The sequence below is a fragment of the Hippocampus bargibanti genome, linkage group LG06, assembly GCF_051943395.1.
Source record: "Hippocampus bargibanti isolate YZ-2025 linkage group LG06, ASM5194339v1, whole genome shotgun sequence".
In the NCBI taxonomy this organism is placed as follows: domain Eukaryota; kingdom Metazoa; phylum Chordata; class Actinopteri; order Syngnathiformes; family Syngnathidae; genus Hippocampus; species Hippocampus bargibanti.
Window position 1 is genome coordinate 19054765 of NC_142739.1, and position 19836 is coordinate 19074600.

Genomic DNA, 19836 nt, shown 5'->3' on the forward strand with positions numbered 1-19836 from the left:
ATAAACCCGCCCCCTCCCGTACACCTGCTGGGTGAGATGTCTGGTCCTAGTGCCCGCCACAATATATATATATATATATATATATATATATATATATATATATATATATATATATATATATATATATATATATATATATATATATATATATATATATATATAGGCGACGGGGGTTCGAATCCCGCTTGGGGCAGAGAAAATGAGCACAAAACATCATCCAGTGTGGGTCCTTGGGCAAGAACCTTCACGCTAATGCCTACCTCATACAATGATGAGACACAATAAATCGAATGACATGCCGGCTCAGAAAACCTTGATGAAAAATGGTCTACAGGAACAAAGTCAGTGGCAGGGTTCTAACAGCAGAGCAGACCCCTTGTGTGGTGTTTACATAAACACCACAGGCTCGTGTTCAGCCTCAGTTCAAAGGTGGTGCGTTACGATGAATAAATTGAAGAAACTACCAGCCGTACACGTCTACTCTGCTCTGTTTGTTTGTCATCCAAGACTTGGGGTGCGTTCAGGTTCGAGAATAGCGCACGACTTCTTATGACTCTAGGCTGTTTTGAAAGCATTGTCTAACTGAATGAGCGCTGACAAACACTTGCCAATATTTTTGTGTTGCTACACTTAAACGCACCCCCCTGTTAAATGCGATAGACGTGATTGTGATTGGCTAAAGGGTAGAGTCATGTGTCATGGTAAGCCAATCAGAGCTAGTGTTTTCACACACACCGAAACAGCGTGTCAATAGTCACGCTAAATAGTCACGTGCGAGTTGACAGCTCGGGCGTGGCGGCCGCTCGCGACACTTCAATTTCATTTCATTTCAACGAGTCACTGTCTCCTCACCAGTGACATGATTACGACGAAAGTGCATCGGTATGTCCTGTGCTCCAAAAGTTTGCTTGTACTCCAAAAGTTTGCTTTGCACGAGGTGATTGTTAGACGCGAGTGTGCCATTTTATTCGCCCGGCCCGCCTTCTTTTGTCGCGTTTTATTCCGCGTCCGTGGAATCATCGGACTCGCGCCTTTTGTTGTCATAAAATCTCTGCCAGCACCTACGGGACTCGAAGTGAATGCAGATGACATCGAGGAGCTTGTTGCTGACCATAATGAGGTCATCAACACAGAGAATTTGATTTGCCTTCAAGAGGACAAGCAGCAGGCCATTCAACAGTTGATGTGCAGGCTTTCATTGAACAGTTCCATTCAGAAAAGGCTATAAGAATCATCAACATGATGAATGATAATGTGATGCCTCAGTTTCGTAAGACCTTACAAGTCAGAAAGCAGCAGGTGTCAATTAAGAGCCGTCAATGACCATCACAAATGTAAATAAAGTGACTTTATTATACAGTGCAGTGTATTTCTTTCATTACAATACAATAGCACATTTATCATACATAGGATAAGGTAGGTTGTGTGTAGTTTTAAGGCTTATTTAGTTGAAAAGTATATTATATTGAAACCCGGGAACGGATTATTCCCATTTTAATGGTTTCCTATGGGAATTTTTTTTAGATACACACTTTTCGCCTTACACACTCTGTCTGGGAACCAATTAAGTTCGCAAGTTGAGGTCTCACTGTGTATATATATATATATATATATATATATATATATATATATATATATATATATATATATATATATATATATATATATATATATATGTGACGGGTGTCACAACAGTGACTGTCTTCATCTCCACGATGCTGCCGTCTTAATGAAGACAAGACGCGTAGATGTGTCTTTTTATTTCTTTTATTTCTGCAACACATTATGGCAGAAGGGATGGGTGAAGTCGCATGGGTTTCGTCTTGTGATTAACCTGAATCTCCTCGAGATTGTTCTCAAATGCAAAACATTGTAGATAACAAAACAGAATTAACAACGTGTGATCGTATAGTGGTTATTTACAGAAAAAGAGAATACAACACAAGTTCACTGTTATTTACAAGATGTCCCTGGACGCATCATAGGCGGAGACTCGGCAGAAAACGCGGTGCGCTTGTAATGGCAGGTGCACAGTTCAACCCGCCACGGACACTCACAGGCAAATGAAACATGACACAAGAAACTAAATATTGTTCAATAAAAACGAAATGAAACAATTATTACCTGCAACACAGTATGGCAGAAGGGATGGGTGAAGTCGCATGGGTTTCGTCTTGTGATTAACTGCGCAATAGAAAAGCACTATGAAGCACATGTGCTCCAAAGTTCCACTCGACAAAACGTGAAGTAAATAATGACACAAAAAATAATCTGGACTCGAAATGAATAAGGGAACTAATGAGATTACACCAGACAGTATAAAAGGGGAAACAAAATAAGATATTGTCATGAAAATGCGCGTTAATCGAGACCAACAGAAAATTGCGACTCACCCTGAATCTCCTCGAGATTGTTCTAGAAACTATGGGCGGGACATGGTGCCACACTGTGCGCCGTTGCGTCACTTCCTTCATAATTTAATAATCTAAGTGCACAACTCCGTTACATATATATAAAAAAAAATCCTCGTCTCACCCACCATGGGTGGTGTCTGTCCCCATTTCAGCTCGGGTCCTCTACCAGAGGCCAGGAAGCTTGAGGGTTCTGCGCAGTATCCGTGCTGTTCCCAACACTGCGCTTTTCTGGACCGAGATATCCGATGTTGTTCCCGGGATCTGTTGCAACCACTCGTCGAGTTTGGGGGTCACTGCCCCGAGTGCTCCAACCACCACAGGCACGACTGTCACCTTTACCTTCCAGGCTCTCTCCAGCTCCTCTCTGAGCCCTTGGTATTTCTCGATTTTCTCATGTTCCTTCTTTCTGATGTTCCCATCACTCGGGACCGCTACATCCACGACAACGGCTTTCCTTTCCCCTTTATCTATGACCACGATATATGGTTGGTTGGCCATTACCATCTTGTCAGTCTGTATCTGGAAGTCCCACAGGATTTTTGCTCGGTCATTCTCCACCACCTTGGGAGGTGTTTCCCATTTTGACCTTGGGGTTTCCAGTCCATACTGCGCACAGATGTTTCGGTAGACTATGCCAGCCACCTGGTTATGGCGCTCCATGTAGGCTTTCCCTGCCAGCATCTTACACCCTGCAGTTATGTGTTGGATTGTCTCAGGTGCCTCTTTGCACAACCTACACCTTGGGTCTTGTCTGGTGTGGTATATCCCTGCCTCTATGGCTCTGGTGTTCAGGGCCTGCTCTTGGGCAGCCAGGATGAGTGCCTCTGTGCTGTCCTTTAGGCCAGCCCTCTCTAGCCACTGATAGGACTTCTTGAGATCAGCCACTTCTGCTATGGTTCGGTGGTACATCCCGTGTAGGGGCTTTTCCTCCCATGATTGTCCCTCTTCCAGCACCTCATCCTCTGTTCCCCATTGACTGAGACATTCTCTGAGTACATCTTCCGTTGGAGCCTTCTCTTTGATGTGTTCATGGAGCTTGGATGTTTCATCCTGGACAGTGGCTCTCACACTCACTAGTCCCCGGCCTCCTTCCTTACGGCTTGTGTACAGTCTCAGGGTGCTGAACTTGGGATGGAACCCTCCGTGCATGGTGAGGAGTTTTCGGGTCTTAACATCCGTGGTCTGAATCTCTTCCTTTGGCCACCTTATTATTCCTGCAGGGTATCTGATCACTGGCAGGGCATAGCTGTTTATTGCCCGGGTCTTGTTCTTGCCATTGAGCTGGCTTCTGAGGACTTGCCTCACCCGCTGGAGGTATTTGGTCGTAGCCGCTTTCCTTGTTGCTAATTCGAGGTTGCCATTGGCCTGTGGTATACCGAGGTACTTGTAGCTGTTTTCAATGTCTGCTATTGTTCCTTCAGGGAGTGAGACCCCTTCAGTGTGAACTACCTTGCCCCTCTTAGTCACCATCCGACTACATTTCTCCAGCCCGAATGACATTCCGATATCACTGCTGTAGATCCTGGTTGTGTGGATCAGGGAGTCTATGTCCCTTTCGCTCTTAGCATACAGCTTGATGTCATCCATGTAGAGGAGGTGACTGATCGTAGCTCCATTTCTGAGGCGGTATCCATAGCCTGTCTTGGCGATTATCTGGCTGAGGGGGTTCAGTCCTATGCAGAACAGCAGTGGGGAGAGTGCATCACCTTGGTATATGCCACATTTGATGGACACTTGCGTTAGTGGCTTGCCATTGGCTTCAAGTGTGGTTTTCCACATCCTCATCGAGTTTGCAACGAAGGCTCTCAGGGTCCTGTTGACCTTATACAACTCCAAGCATTCATTGATCCATGTGTGTGGCATCGAGTCATATGCTTTCTTGTAATCAATCCAGGCTGTGCACAGGTTGGTATGTCGGGACCTGCAGTCTTGAGCGACTGTTCTGTCAACCAGCAGCTGATGTTTGGCACCTCTAGTATCTCTACTAATGCCTTTCTGTGCTTTGCTCATGTATTGATCCATGTGTCCACTTATCTTAGCCGCAATGATGCCTGACATGAGCTTCCATGTTGTGGAGAGACAGGTTATTGGCCGATAGTTGGAAGGAACTGCACCCTTTGAGGAATCCTTCATGATCAGGATTGTTCGCCCTTCGGTTAGCCATCCTGGGTGAGTCCCATCCATCAGCAGCTGGTTCATTTGTGCTGCTAGGCGCTCGTGGAGAGCTGTGAGTTTCTTTAGCCAGTAGGTGTGGACCATATCCGGGCCTGGTGCCGTCCAGTTTTTCATACATGAGACTCTTCCTTGTATATCTGCCACTGTGATGGTAACTGGGTTCTGTTCAGGGATGTTGCTGTGCTCCTCTTTCAGAGTCACCAGCCATTGTGCACTGCTGTTATGTGCGACCTCCTTCTCCCATATGCCTTTCCAGTATCTTTCAGTTTCCAGCCTTGGAGGGTCTGCTCTGCTGTTAGAACCCTGCCACTGAGCGTACACTTTCGCAGGTTGTGTTGCGAACAGCCTGTTTATTCTTCTGGCCTCATTCTCTTTCGTGTACCTCTTTAGGCGACTGGCCAAGGCCTGGAGCCTTTGTTTGGCAGTTTCGAGTGCTTCAGGTATGGTTATCTGCATGTACCTCTTGGGTATTGGCCTTTTATTCACACCTCTCTGGGTCTCCGTCAATTGACTCACATCTTTCCGAGCCGCCTTGATCTTGGCCTCCAACCGTCTTTTCCATGGTGGGTAATGAATCTCGTGGCTCTCATGGTTGCTCTTGTAGCCAAGCATGTCTAGGATCACTGATGCTGAGGTGTATATCAGCTCATTGGTTTCCGTGATCGTTCCGGTCGGGATCGTTCTCAGTGCTGCATTCACAGTTTCCATGAGACTTTCAGGTGGTACTTCACATAGCCGTTGTAATCGGTGCCTTCGTTGCCCAGTTTTCATTCTTGCCATGATCTTGTCTCTCAGGTCATTTGCTGCCTCGCTCAGCATTTCATTTATTGGGGCTGGCTTCCCAATATCATTATTCATTGGGGCTTGCCTCCCAATCTCTGGTTGAACCTCTTCCTGTGATGTGGCAGCCTGGGGCCCTTCACCTCGGAATTTGTGTTGTACCTCATCAATCTCAAGTTGTGATAGCAATTGCCGTTTGTGGATATTGGAACACTGAGCTACTAGTTGTTTCGTGGTCAACCGTGACTGTGGGTTTCGAAGTAACCATTCAGCCCCCATTCTCCGCATGTAACCCCTCTGACTAGGGTTGCTTGAGTAGTAGCATTCCAACAGAGCCATGTTATCGCATCTCGTCCATCTCCGCTTTGTTCCAGTAGCCCATTTTTCATCAGGGTGCTCTGGTTCCCCAGCACCTGACGCAGACCTTGTTTGGCCGGGCGACGTCTGAGCCGGCATGTCATTCCATTTATTGTCTCTCATCATTGTATGAGGTAGGCATTTTATATATATATATATATATATATATATATATATATATATATATATATATATATATATATATATATATATATATATATATATATATATATATATATATATATATACACGAACTCAAGGCAGCAGGCACGGCGTATGTTCTCACTGGTTATTTAATTATTTGACAAAAGACACTTGCAGGCTCACATCTGCTTTTCCAGAAGCAATTGTGCCTCCGGTCGTCTTGGCATGTCTCTGTTGGTTCTGCTATTATCTCATTCAATGCTGCTTTCTTCATCAATGATGAATGTTTTTTCTTGTAATAAGGTTTAAATAGATTCCAAAATGTAACAAATAAAAAATTAAATAAGTAAATAAAAGGAACATCAGCAAGGTCTTACCACTGTTCAGCAAGTCACAGTACAACTCACATATTTGTGCCACGCATGCACCTATCATTTTGATTTAGGACTGCTCACAGTTTTGATTTAGGACTGCTCACAGTGACGATCTTCTAGTGTGTTCACTGAACTGCAGTGAGGGACATTTGCCTTTTTTAAGCCTTAGTTTAATTAAAACATTCAGATTTATTCTCTAATTTTATACTTGCTAAATTTCAGCATTAGGAAAGATGTTACCTATCTGAGGCTGTTGTGTGTCAAATGGTGTGTGAGGTAATGTTTTTGACATTTGATTCTTGTCTGTTTTGATGAATGGAAATATTATTAAAGTCTAGTTATGGCCACGAAGTCTGAATCAAAAAAGTAGAATTTGTGATGAGACATCTTGACAAGCAGTCTAATCTATGATTTAGTCATCAGAACGTGTTGGAATACATGTCTGTCTCACTGTGCTTTTCAAGACTTAGAAGACATCAGAATTCACTGATATTGTTGTTAAGAGTGTTAATAACAAATGAGTGGAACCGGTTCAGAATAGGCAGACTGCCTGTGGGAAATGAAAGAGTGAGGAGGTGAGAGGGAGCGATTGAAGTAGGACAAGTTGTGATGTTCATGGTGGGCATACAAGGGGTGGGGCTTATATGTGAAGCTGGATGGAAAGACAGAAAATACCCTTAGCATCGGTGTTTCTCTCCCTCTCAAAAATACAGAGACAGACATTCTCCCTTTATGTCTGTGTAAGCTCTCAGTCGTACAGGAGTGGTCCATCGATGAGAAGGTTTCTTCAGCCGTCATCTGTACAAAAGTGAAGGTTTCGGACGTTTCGCCTCCTATCCAAGAGGCTTCGTCAGCGAACTAAAGTCTGACTGGTCGTATCGGCCCCATTTATATATCATAAATGGGGCCGATACGACCAGTCAGACTTTAGTTCTGTTTTGATGAATGGAAATATTATTAAAGTCTAGTTATGGCCACGAAGTCTGAATCAAAAAAGTAGAATTTGTGATGAGACATCTTGACAAGCAGTCTAATCTATGATTTAGTCATCAGAACGTGTTGGAATACATGTCTGTCTCACTGTGCTTTTCAAGACTTAGAAGACATCAGAATTCACTGATATTGTTGTTAAGAGTGTTAATAACAAATGAGTGGAACCGGTTCAGAATAGGCAGACTGCCTGTGGGAAATGAAAGAGTGAGGAGGTGAGAGGGAGCGATTGAAGTAGGACAAGTTGTGATGTTCATGGTGGGCATACAAGGGGTGGGGCTCTCTCCCTCTCAAAAATACAGAGACAGACATTCTCCCTTTATGTCTGTGTAAGCTCTCAGTCTGGTCGTATCGGCCCCATTTATATATCATAAATGGGGCCGATACGACCAGTCAGACTTTAGTTCGCTGACGAAGCCTCTTGGATAGGAGGCGAAACGTCCGAAACCTTCACTTTTGTACAGATGACGGCTGAAGAAACCTTCTCATCGATTCTCCCTTTATATATTTCAATACCACTTGTTTTAAACTTTTCTCTCCACTTTAGATAGATCGTACATCTATTCTGTATATCGATGAGAAGGTTTCTTCAGCCGTCATCTGTACAAAACTTTTGTACAGATGACGGCTGAAGAAACCTTCTCATCGATGGACCACTCCTGTACGACTGAGAGCTTACACAGACGTATCTATTCTGTATAGTTTTTTTACCCCTTCCTGCTTCCTCTCTCTCTCTCTCTCTCTCTCTCTCTCTCTCTCTCTCTCTCTCTCTCTCTCTCTCTCTCTCTCTCTCTCTCTCTCTCTCTCTCTCTCTCTCTCTCTCTCTCTCTCTCTCTATGTCTTTCTGTCACTCTCGTCTCTCATTCCTCCTCTCTCTGTCTGTGGATGCTGGACATGAAATCCAACAGGACTGCCATGCCTGCAATGGTTGACTGCATGCCCCGTAGAGTGAGTGACTCTGTTTGTGTTTATGGGCTATATATTTTATAGGTGTGTTACAGTTTTATAGTACAGTAGTTATGAATTGAGTTTATTTGTTTTCATTGCTGAAAACTTACTGTGGCCAAGTATAAAAGTGGCTTGGGTGTGGTGTTTGTCATTCCACCCACAGGACAAAACTTAACAGAATCTTCATCATTGCCTTGTGTGTGATTGGCGTGTTCACAGAGTGCAGTAATTTAAAGAGCAATTTAATTCTCCATTTGTATACTGATGAATGGAGTTGTGCCGATGTAAGACGAGACAGAATATTGGAAATTATTTGCACTCAGCATACTGCCATTGTGAATTGTGCATGTACAGCACTTTTGCATGTTGAATTTCAATATGAATAAACGCATAACCAAAACATGTCCATTAACAGGGAAAACGGCAGCCCGGCAGCCTGGAGGGCCTGAAGAGTCTGGATCCCAATGACGAGATCACAGACACAGATGACAACGAGGAGGAGGATCTGGGAGTTCTTGATGACCAGAGAAGCATCATCGTTCATCTATTGTCCCAGCTCAAACTTGGAATGGATCTTACTAAGGTGAGCTTCTCCTCTCTGCCTTTGTTATGCCTTCTTTCAGGGATATACAGTACATTCACTTTCTGTAACAATAGAAATGTTGAAGGTCATGAATGGATCTGAATTGAATTGGTTAAGGACAAGTGAAGTTGTGTCACAGAAAATATAAACTTCAGAGTTCCATTTGGAAGTTAATTGTGTGTGATATACAAAGTTATTTAAGGGACACAAAACTATTGGGACGTTGACACAGCATTGACCTACAGCATTCAATGGTTCCTTGGTCTTGTATATTTTGCTTTGACTTGCCTTATGCAATTTTGAGGATGGTGGCACGCACCTTGCCACAAAAAAAAACAAAAAAACAAAAAAAAATATAAAAGCCCTGACAGCTATGTCAGACAGCACTTTCCCCTTTTACCATTCGTTACCAAGAAGGAAGTCATTCAAATACCTGTGCACAATTATTGCGGTCAATGTTGAAACTGTAAAACAATCAGTTTTGTCTGAGGAGATAACAAACAAACAAACAAACAAACAAACAAACAAACAAACAAACAAACAAACAAACAAACAAACAAACAAACAGACAGACAGACACACAGACACACAGACAAATAAATAAATAAATGGAAAGATAAATACATTAATAAAAAATGGAAGGTACCCAAAAGAGTTTGATAAAGTCAAGATTTCAATTGTTGTAGTGCAAGCACTTTGCACTCTCATATGTTATAAACTATTGGGGTTTTTGGTTGTCATCTGAAATCATGTGCCTCCTGCTCAGGTGATTATGGTGACTGTTTTCAGACCAATGAGTTAATATGATTACTGACGGCCCACTGCTCTGGATCACAAGAAGAATGTGCTGAATCGAATAGAATCGTAGAAAGACAAGGATTAAGATTGTATGCTTCTCAGGCGGCTGAAAGTGTCAACAGAATCGGAATTATCTACTCCCAAAATCAGAAGCCATCTGCATGCATCAGCTTGGCCATAGCTCCCTCAGCAACCCTAAATAGATTGAGCGACTGTTCATAGGAATCAGATGGAGTGTGTATGGCACATCGAGTAGGTTGTTTTTAAGGGTGCCTTGGCACCAGCCGATTCATGCAGCACTCAGTCATGCTTGATTCTAAAAGTCATGAGATTTGGATGTGCACTCTCTGGCCTGGATGTGTAGTAACTTATAACCAGTGCAATTGCTCCTCCATTCAGTTGTGAGTGATTACTACCATCTTGCACTATACAAATAAACCGAATGAATGATATGTAGTCACATGCAGGAGAGTTGTGGTTATGCATTACGGTATCATGAGACAGTGGCATGTAAACAGGACACTTGGGTGACTGACTGCAGCAGGCGACATGAGATGGCTAACTGCCCTGAAGCGTGTAACGATTATCCCACGTTCGATCGTCCCACATCACGAAGCTCCAGACTTTGTCACATTAAACACAGGGTCGAGGACTCAAATACAGAGAAGGAGGAGAACACAATATCATCCCACAATAACAAAGATGCCAACTGTGCTGAGTGGTTGCTTCCTTTCGGCAGCACAAATATACCAGCACTGTTTTTGATTGGGAGGAATGTCAGTGACATTTGACTGTCATCTTTGGACAGCTCTGCAGTGATTGTGATTTTTTTTTGCGTCTGTATTGGGCAGCATTTTTACAGCCCCGCTTTGTTCAGCGGAAATGTCTGTGCTGTTGGACAGTCTGCAACTGGATGGATGCATGGCTTGAGTAGCCCGCGATGTGAAGAAAAGGGTGTCAGCGCACAGCGAACTGTCACGGCTTGGAATTGAAGCAGATTTACGTGGGACAGGAGAAGTTAGACACTTTGTTTTCGTCGATGTATGGTGCAGCTTCATGTTTGCTTTCAACATTTAACTTGTAGCAGACGTGCATATTCCACCATGATATCCCTGATCCACTGGTGAAAAGGACACTTTGATCCTCTCCTCTTTCATCTAGAACTGCTGCATACAACAAAGAGAGTGCAGAAAGTGCTTAAGATTGAATGCCTGTCTGTGTCTTTTGTGTTGTGTTACATTATATGTTATTTTGTTTTTTGTTGTTGTTTTTACATCAAGATGGCGCTGCAGGATTGCCGTTACTGCAGCCCTATTTTTTGTTTTTCTACTTCTTCCTTTCCTTTCCTCTTTCCTTCATAGATGAGAAGGTTTCTTCAGCCGTCATCTGTACAAATCACATTTGTACAGATGACGGCTGAAGAAACCTTCTCATCGATGGACCACTCCTGTACGACTGAGAGCTTACACAGACGTCTTTCCTTCATAATGTTGCTGCTGTGAAATGCAAATTTCTCCACTGCAAGACTAATATAGGCTAATCTATTCGAATCCAACAAGGTACTCGGAATCAACCCAAACACATCAAAAAGTCCAAATTGAAAGGGTTCAAAGTAACCAAACAAAGATGAGGCAAAAGGCTGAGTCAACAAACCAACCCCAACAACGAATTGACAAAGACAGGAAGAAACCGGTAGTGATGGTTAAAGTGTTCCAAAGCTTGGAAGCGTGTGTCAAGTAAACACAGGTGGAATTTCTGAAGCATGTTTCAAAGCGTAAAAGGTGTCATTGAGGAAGTGTGCGGACTCCAGAAGTGGTTTACGTGTGGGCGCAATCCCGGAACGGAATACTGAAATCTGTTACAAATACTAACTGGTGCAACTCCACATTAATTTCTGTAGCAAGTGAAGACAGCATGCCCACAACCGTCTTGAGGATAAACAGTTTGGATAATAACTATATGACTTGATTGACCGGCGCTGTTCAGTAAGGCCATATTGCATATTGCCTACTTCAGTCTCATTTTTTAAATTCTTTGACATAACCAAACACAATCTTACAAACTTTTAATCAACACAAATTTGAAAATAAACATGGGATGTCATGTGTACCATAGCGTTAAATTTAATCATGAAAGGATAACATAAATGAACCCCCAGAAGACCAGTCGGGAGGGTGAAATTGTCCATTTGCGTGAATGGTGATTTGTGTTCTCCGGCTCACCCTTACTTGATAAGTACTCGCGCAATAGAAAATGCTTGGAGAATGAATTAACTACAATAACTTCCATCTTTCTTTCCACTTTTGCTCGCCCCCACAGGTGGCGCTCCCTACATTCATCCTCGAGAAGCGCTCTCTGCTAGAGATGTATGCCAATTTCATGGCTCACCCTGACATGTTCCTCTCTATCACCACCGGACCTACGTCCGAGGAGCGTATCATCCGCTTTGTTGAGTACTATCTGACCGCCTTCAATGAGGGCCGAAAGGGCGCCGTGGCCAAAAAGCCCTACAACCCCATCCTGGGTGAGACTTTCCACTGCGCTTGGCGTGTGCCTCGGGAACGTGTTCAATCCCTCAGAGCCACCACGGCCCCCAAATCACCAGCTGCCTTCACATCTCCGACTTCAAACTCCTCAGAGAGTTGCAGTGGGTCCAAATCCGACTGTTACCAGGTTCGCTTTGTGGCAGAGCAGGTGTCTCACCACCCGCCTGTATCAGGCTTCTACTACGAGTGCAAGGAGAAGAGGATGTGTGTTAATACTCATGTATGGACCAAAAGCAAGTTTTTGGGCATGTCTGTTGGAGTCTCAATGGTTGGAGAAGGTAAGGCAGATTCTCTGTTAAAATCTACTAGATCAGGTGTCGGCAGTCCTAGTCCTGGAGGGCCACCTTCCTGCATGTGTTCCAAGTGTTCCTGTTACAATACACCTGATTCAAATGATCAGATAATCACCAAGCTCTGTGGAAGCCTTACATTGAACCTGCTCATTTGAATCAGGTGTGTTGCAACAAGGAGACTTGGAAAACATGCAAGAGGGTGGCCCTCCAGGACTAGGAGTGCCGACCCCTGTACTAGATGATGTGTTTCCAGAAAGAATCAGAATCAGAATCAGAATACCTTTATTCGTCCCACAATGGGGAAATTTGCACCTGTTGTGGTTTTTTCGGTTGCATAAGGAGGGATTGGATTGAATTGGATTTGCCTTTATTTGTCTCACAGTGGAGAAATTGCATGCATTGGATGCATGAATATATGCAATCAAGAGACTGCTCATTCGCACAAAGGTGAATGAATGCATGTGATTAAAATTAGAATACAAACACAATAGTATATGTATGAAAGGCAAACTAATTAAATAGCTGAAGATGTTCAATGCCTACATATGTTCTGCTTAACATTGTGATGGAGTCTGTGTGTGTGTGTGGGTGTGCGTGCGTGCGTGCGTGTGTGTGTGTGTCTTGGGGAAACAGATGTGAATACATTTGACCTGGACATAAGACAGCTGGACATTTCATAAGCATCAGGGAGGAAGGGAAAGCAAAGCATGATGGGAGCTCAGTGGGGACTTGTAGCAGATCGTTTTCAAATGACAAATCTCTGTGCATGTACACACAAATTGTATGCTTATTTTTTACCTTGACATCAGTCGCTTTCATTTATAATCCCCGTGAGACTGAGTCTTCACGATGGGAAAGTCTATTGGGTGAAATATTTGTTCTAAAGTTTTGTGACAGGTTTTCAAAAACAGAGTTTTATAATCAGTGTTGCCATAATTCTTTTGAAAAAGTGAATTTACTGATTGGTTGATATTAAGAGTACCTAACTTATATTATTATTGTGATTACTCAGACCCTGACAACCTCTTAATGGGGAATTGACCAAGTTTTGCCCATACTTTATTTGAAGTGCACATCCTGGTTATCATGTTTTTCCTACCTTGTTGTTTCCCAGGTTTTCTGGGATTACTCTGATTTCTTAATAATCAACAACATGATTAGTCAGGTGCAGACAGTCCCTTGACGAGAAATCTAGATTTGGTGCTTTGGTTGATGCCCACAGCTTTTCTGAAATGGGCTAAATACTAAGTAAAAAATATTGTGTGGCAAAATACATTGTTATATTTTTAATAGCGAATTACTCCAACAGCATACACATCATTGTTAGAAGTGAAAAAAGGGGGAGATTGTGCAATTTTTCTTCTCATCACACTTCAGATATTTTAGTAAATCGAAGGAAAGCAGCTGGTCTGTATTTGTTCGTTGGGGTAATACACTTTGGTTTGGTTCAGTGCAGTTCAGTAAAGATCCACATCATAACACTGGAAATTATGTTGGGTCAAACCCATTCCTCCAACACATTGTTACCAAGCGGCACTGCTAATTTTTATTGATGAACTGAACAAGTCATGTGGCCTTGTTGTATGTGTCCATCTAAAGGAAAATTCGATGAGTCGTCAGCATGTCTTTGCCTTGTTGTTTGCAGGTGTACTGCATCTGTTAGAGCACGATGAAGAATATGTGTTTACGCTTCCTTGTGCCTACGCCCGCTCCATTCTGGCCGTGCCTTGGGTGGAGCTGGGGGGAAAGGTTACAATCAGTTGTGCCAAAACTGGATACGCAGCTACAGTCACGTTCCACACCAAACCTTTCTACGGAGGCAAAGTTAACAGGTATATAATTTGTATGAGCCTTTTACGACGCTTTAATACATTCTACAATGCTACGGTGTTCTTCTGCTAATAACAATGGGTGGGGACCGAGTCACGGCACGAATGGCACCATTCCTGGAGTAACTGGCAATAACTTTGGGTGTCCTTGCTCCTGTAAGACAAGGTTATGATTCTCACTTTAGCATTTTTCCTTAGCTTGCCACAAGACTGCAACGAACCAATATATTTATAGAGCTTTGACATTCGTCTTGTCTACTTTTTGGTTATTTTATTCAGGACTGTAATTAATTAATTAATTAATTAATTAATTCTCAACCTCTGCACTCTCTCAACCTCTCTCTCTCAACCGTGATGTTAATTAATTAATACACACACACACACACACACACACACACACACACACACACACACACACACACACACACACACACACGCGCGCGCGCGCGCGCACACACACACACACACACACACACACACACACACACACACACACACACACACACACACACACACACATACATACAGACAGACAGACAGACAGACATAAACATATTTTTGAAAAGCCGAAAGGAAAAGAAGAAATGTCAATATGCTTTGTGTTCTACTGCCATATTTTAAATATGATATATGATTAAGATTTACATATAGCAACACTTTAATATAACTGCACAGCAATCCTATGTGACTTCTTAAATGGAATGATTTCAACAAGGGAAAACAACACTATGTTGGGCTAGATATGGTTATGGGGATATAATTTTTGCCATAAAGAGCTATTTCTTTTTGCGTTAACTCATTTACTGCCATTCCCTAATTTATTCTGGGTTTGGTTTTTCTTGCGGGGGCGTGCCGATAAAGCGCTGGTCAGACCTCTAGGCATGTTTTTCCCTTCCACCAGGGGGCAGCATTTGCCTTTTATACAGCCGCACCCACTTGCACCTCATATTACACCAGAACCATACATTTTAGGAATTAACTCTTTTTTTCTGACGAAAGAAGAGAGTAAGTTTTCTTACGCTGCATTAAATGTTTATGTAGTCCTAAAACTCAATATTCTGTAGGTCCTGCAATTTGAGTGAAAATGAGAAAAACCCTGGCACTGGAGTGGACACATTTTTGCACATTATCTGGCAGTGAATGAGTTAAACATGGCTTTGGGCTGAGTATATAAACATCAAATATGTTATTTTTTATGTGAATAACCGAGGATGGGTGACAAAAACAACCCAAAATATATTGATGGTTTCTTTATATGATAAGCACTAAACAAAGAATGTTTGGGATTTTATAACAATATATATGAGTTAACAGTGGTTGAAAGGACCACTACCATGTCCACATTTCTCAGTCGTGGCTATAGATGATATAGCAATAAAGTGGAACCCGCGCAAGCATTGTTGCTGTTTAAACATTCTCCTCACTGAAACAAATCTGTGATTTACAGAGTAACCGCTGAAGTTAAACACAACCAGACGGGAAACATAGTGTGCAAAGTCCAAGGCGAGTGGAATGGTGTGCTGGAGTTTACTTACAGTAATGGAGAAGGCAAGGTAATTGATACCTCCAAGCTGCCTGTCACGAAAAAGATGATCAGGCCAATAGAGAAGCAGGAACACAATGAGTCACGGTGAGTGAGTCAGGTGCATAATTACTGTAAATGAATACAAACATTTGGTGATCATTCACTTCTGATGCCCAAGTGAACCACTTTATCCTCACAAGAGTTGCAGGGTGTGTTGGAGCTTATCTGAGCTGTCTCCGGACAGTAGGCGGCAGGACACCCTGAACCCTCTGCCAACCAATCGCAGAGCACACATTAACAAACAGCCATTTGCGCTTACACTTACACCTAAGGACGATTTAGAATGTTCAATGAGCCTGCCACGTATGTTTTTGGAATGTGGGAGGAAACCTGAATCATGCTCCGTACTCAAACACATCATAAAGTAAAGTTCATGTCATCCAACATGCCCTTTTTGGTTGTTTTTTTTTCACATGTGATGACGTGACGGCATTCAGTTGCCATTTAAATTTAAAATCGCCTCAAAACAAGTTGCCAAAAACATCGGTCATCCATCCATCCATCCATCCATCCATCCATCCATCCATCCATCCATCCATCCATCCATTTTTCGAGACCGCTTTGTCCTCATTAGTGTTGTGGGGGTGCTGGAGCCTATTCCAGCCGTCTTCAGGCACTCGGCGGGGGACACCTTGAACCATGCCAGCCAATCGCAGAGCACACAAAGATGAACATTCATCCATGCTCGCACCAAAACTTAAGGACAATTTGGATTTCCATCAGCCTGCCATGCATGTTTTTGGAATGTGGAAGGAAACCCGAGTACCTGGAGAAAACCCACACAGGCCCGGGGAGAACTTTCAAACTCCACACAAGGAGGGCGCAGCAGGATTTGAACTCTCAACCTCTGCACTGTGAAGTCAAGACGCTAAGAACGGGCCCATCTGTGGTTTGAAGATGTGCAGGGTTTTTCTGTGGTGTAAATAACACCCACACTTATTTTTGGTGTGATGTGTCTAGGCGCCTTTGGCAGCATGTAACAGCATCTCTGAGGGCAGGAAGAATGGATGACGCTGCAGAACATAAACATTGCCTTGAGGAGAGCCAACGCATCGAAAGCAAACAGAGATCAGCCACCAAAACTCCTTGGAAGCCCAAGTATTTTATCAAAGAGGTGTGGGGTGTAATAAAAACAGTGAATTCTTCCTAATTAAAAAAAAGGTTCTTCATAGCAAAATTCCAATACAGGTACTGTAATTTTAGATCCACATATCTAGCCTAACATACGTAGTGTTGTTTTCTCTTTCTGTTGAAATCATTCCATTTAAGAAGTCACATTGGATTGCTTTTCAGGTATATAATAATAATAATAATAATAATAATAATAATAATAATAATAATAATAATAATAATAATAATAATAATAATAATAATAATACATTTGGTTTCTAAGCCCCTTTCAAAACTCTCAATGTCACTGTACAGTCACAGAATCAGTTTTTCTGTGGGTGAGCAGCGGCAGCCACACGCGCCAGCGTTCACTCAACCCGAAATAACTCAAATACAGTAAAGTCTCGTTATATCGATATTCAAGGGAGTCCGAAAAAATATCGATATAACCGGGACTATCGATATATCCGACCCTGTTTGCATGTAATTTTCTCCGTGCGTGCATAGAAATAGTATCGATATAACCGGGACTATCGATATATCCGATATCGATATAACGAGACTTTACTGTATATAGAAAGCTCTCTAACTAAGCAATCGTGAATAACAACCACAGGTGTCCAAGTCAAGGCTAAATCTGGGCCACCACATATTGTGTTATTACACATATTGGGCCACCACATAAGTGTTGCTATATGTGAATCTTAATCATATATCATATACATGCATAAGAGTTGACAGTAGAACACAAAGCATATTCACATTTGAAATGGCAGATTGAAATGACATTTTACGTGGTTTGACTTCTGGTACATTGGTCCTCCAATACTTTAGCCATGAAGTTGTTTTGTAACGATTTAGACGGACATACCTACTCTAATGAAAACTGATTATTTTATTTTTGGTGTGTACACAGGGTGAAGGTTGGGTGTACAACAATCCACTGTGGAAAGTTCATTGACCAGAAGCCATGGAAGACATTCTCCGTCCCAGGAAACAAGTGGAATAATCGAAGCAGAGGAATCCGCAATCAACCACGGAGAGAAATAGGACAGCAAAGACTTTCAGAATACGTTAGAATCATCTATAAGAATCTTTCATACTGTTAATATGACTGCATTAAGAGGATGTGTCAACCACTGAAATGAGACCACAAGAGACACCTTCATTCTCTATTGTTCAAAATGACACGGTTGCATTTCACTCGCGATATACAGTAATATGGTGTCCACAGCATTGTATATTCTGTGACAGATTTTTTTATGGTTTCACGTTTCAGTGCTTGTAATTAAGGAATAATCCAGACTGCTCTTTTGATTCCGCTTAAATGATCCTCTGGTGGATTTCATTAAACGTTTCTTCTAAGGAAACCCACATGCACATTATCATAAAGGTTGGTTGAAGTAAAACAAACCACAATCCCATGAGAGTAACACACATGTCACATTTTTTTGCCCTTTGTTGAAAAGAGCATGTTAACGGATTCTAACTATTCAGCCATCCATTTTCCCATCCGGTTATCCTCACAAGGGTCGCGGGGCGTCCTGGAGCCTATCCCAGCTGACGTCTGGCAGGAGGCTTTGAGATTTGTCATGTACATTGCGTATACATTATAATTAAAGAGAGATACCAGATTGCCAAAGGTGTTCGCTCATCTGTCTTGTCTCACTCATGAACTTCAGTGACATCCGATTTTGATCGACTGTAAAGGTTTTAATCAATATGACCACTCTTTGAGATCATAAATACTTCAACTCTTTTAGGAAGGTTTTCCACAAGGTTAAGAAATATATGGCAGCAAATGCAAAAGCTTCAATTCAGTAGCGGTTCACTGTAGTCCCAGTTAAATGTACCAGAACAGGGGTGTTAGAAAATTTATTAATGAAGCAGGAATCAAAAGTGAAAACAAAAATATTCCTTAATCTATTGGCACAGAAAAATGTGACTGTTGACCAGAGAGCAAGAGAGAGGAGGGGGAGAAGAGCCAAGCGTTTCAAAGAGAAAGCCAGCTGCAAGAAGAGAGAGAGAACGAGTGGGGCGAGCCTCGTCTCTCTGTATGTGACATCATTTCAATCAAGCCTATCAACTGCTGGTGATATTGTTTAAAAGAGCCTTTCAGCTACTACTACTACTACTACTACTACTACTACTACTACTACTAATAATAATAATAATAATAATCATAATAATAATAATCTTTTCGTTTCGGCTTTTCCCATCAAGGGGTCGCCACAGAAAATCAGTGTCCTCCATCTTTAGAGGTTTGATCCGCATGTTTGTTCTGGCCAAGCTTTTACGTCGGATGCCCTTCCTGACACAACCCTCTGTATTTATCCGGGCATGGGACCGGCACAAAAAGACTTATGTCCCTTTGTGGCTACAGAACAAGCAACTCACTCAGTCAAAGCCTCCCAAACACAAAATGTTCATCAGCACAGCAACATTCGAAAAAGCAAAAACTATACTCACCATTCAGCTCTAATGGTAATCATTACTATACAGTATGCCTATTTTGCTTGATGCAGTGTTTATTTGCATGTGTTTTGTCTACCGTGGACAGTAAATCAAGTTCTGCGTTTGCTTACACATAAATGAATCGCTGTAGCAGAACATTCAAACACAATGTATTTAACACACCTTCCCATGGAGAAAGTGTTTGATGGGTTAAATGATGAGAATAAAGCTCATTTAAAGCAACGTGCTGCTATTTCCAAGTACTCTACGCTTGATCATTTTTATTTCTGAACTGCACATTGTGCCAACAGATGGAGGAACACACCATCAAGGTTGATCAAGCTTAACAGTTTAGTATTGGAACAGAGCCGAAGAATTAAACCATTTGCTGTCATCCCATCAGGCCCGGGAGTGGGGGCGAGCCTTTATCCCTGGACCAACTTGTTAAATGGGTGT

The 19836-nt window shown here is 42.3% G+C and overlaps 1 protein-coding gene across 2 annotated transcripts in view; it reads left to right on the plus strand.

The window, feature by feature from the left end:
- Nucleotides 1-19596, plus strand: part of LOC148896672 (oxysterol-binding protein-related protein 10-like) — a 56856-nt gene extending 37260 nt beyond the window's left edge. The window contains exons 7-12 of one of the 2 annotated variants that reach the window (XM_088999478.1): nucleotides 8598-8765; nucleotides 11883-12387; nucleotides 14048-14234; nucleotides 15679-15861; nucleotides 16777-17004; nucleotides 17843-19596. In XM_088999478.1, the coding sequence (XP_088855604.1) occupies nucleotides 8598-8765; nucleotides 11883-12387; nucleotides 14048-14234; nucleotides 15679-15861; nucleotides 16777-16966 (1233 nt within the window). In that variant the 3' untranslated portion in view covers nucleotides 16967-17004; nucleotides 17843-19596. The remainder of the gene's footprint in view (nucleotides 1-8597; nucleotides 8766-11882; nucleotides 12388-14047; nucleotides 14235-15678; nucleotides 15862-16776; nucleotides 17005-17842) is intronic. The other variant, XM_088999477.1, reaches the window with a different exon arrangement.
- Nucleotides 19597-19836: the final 240 nt, after the last annotated feature.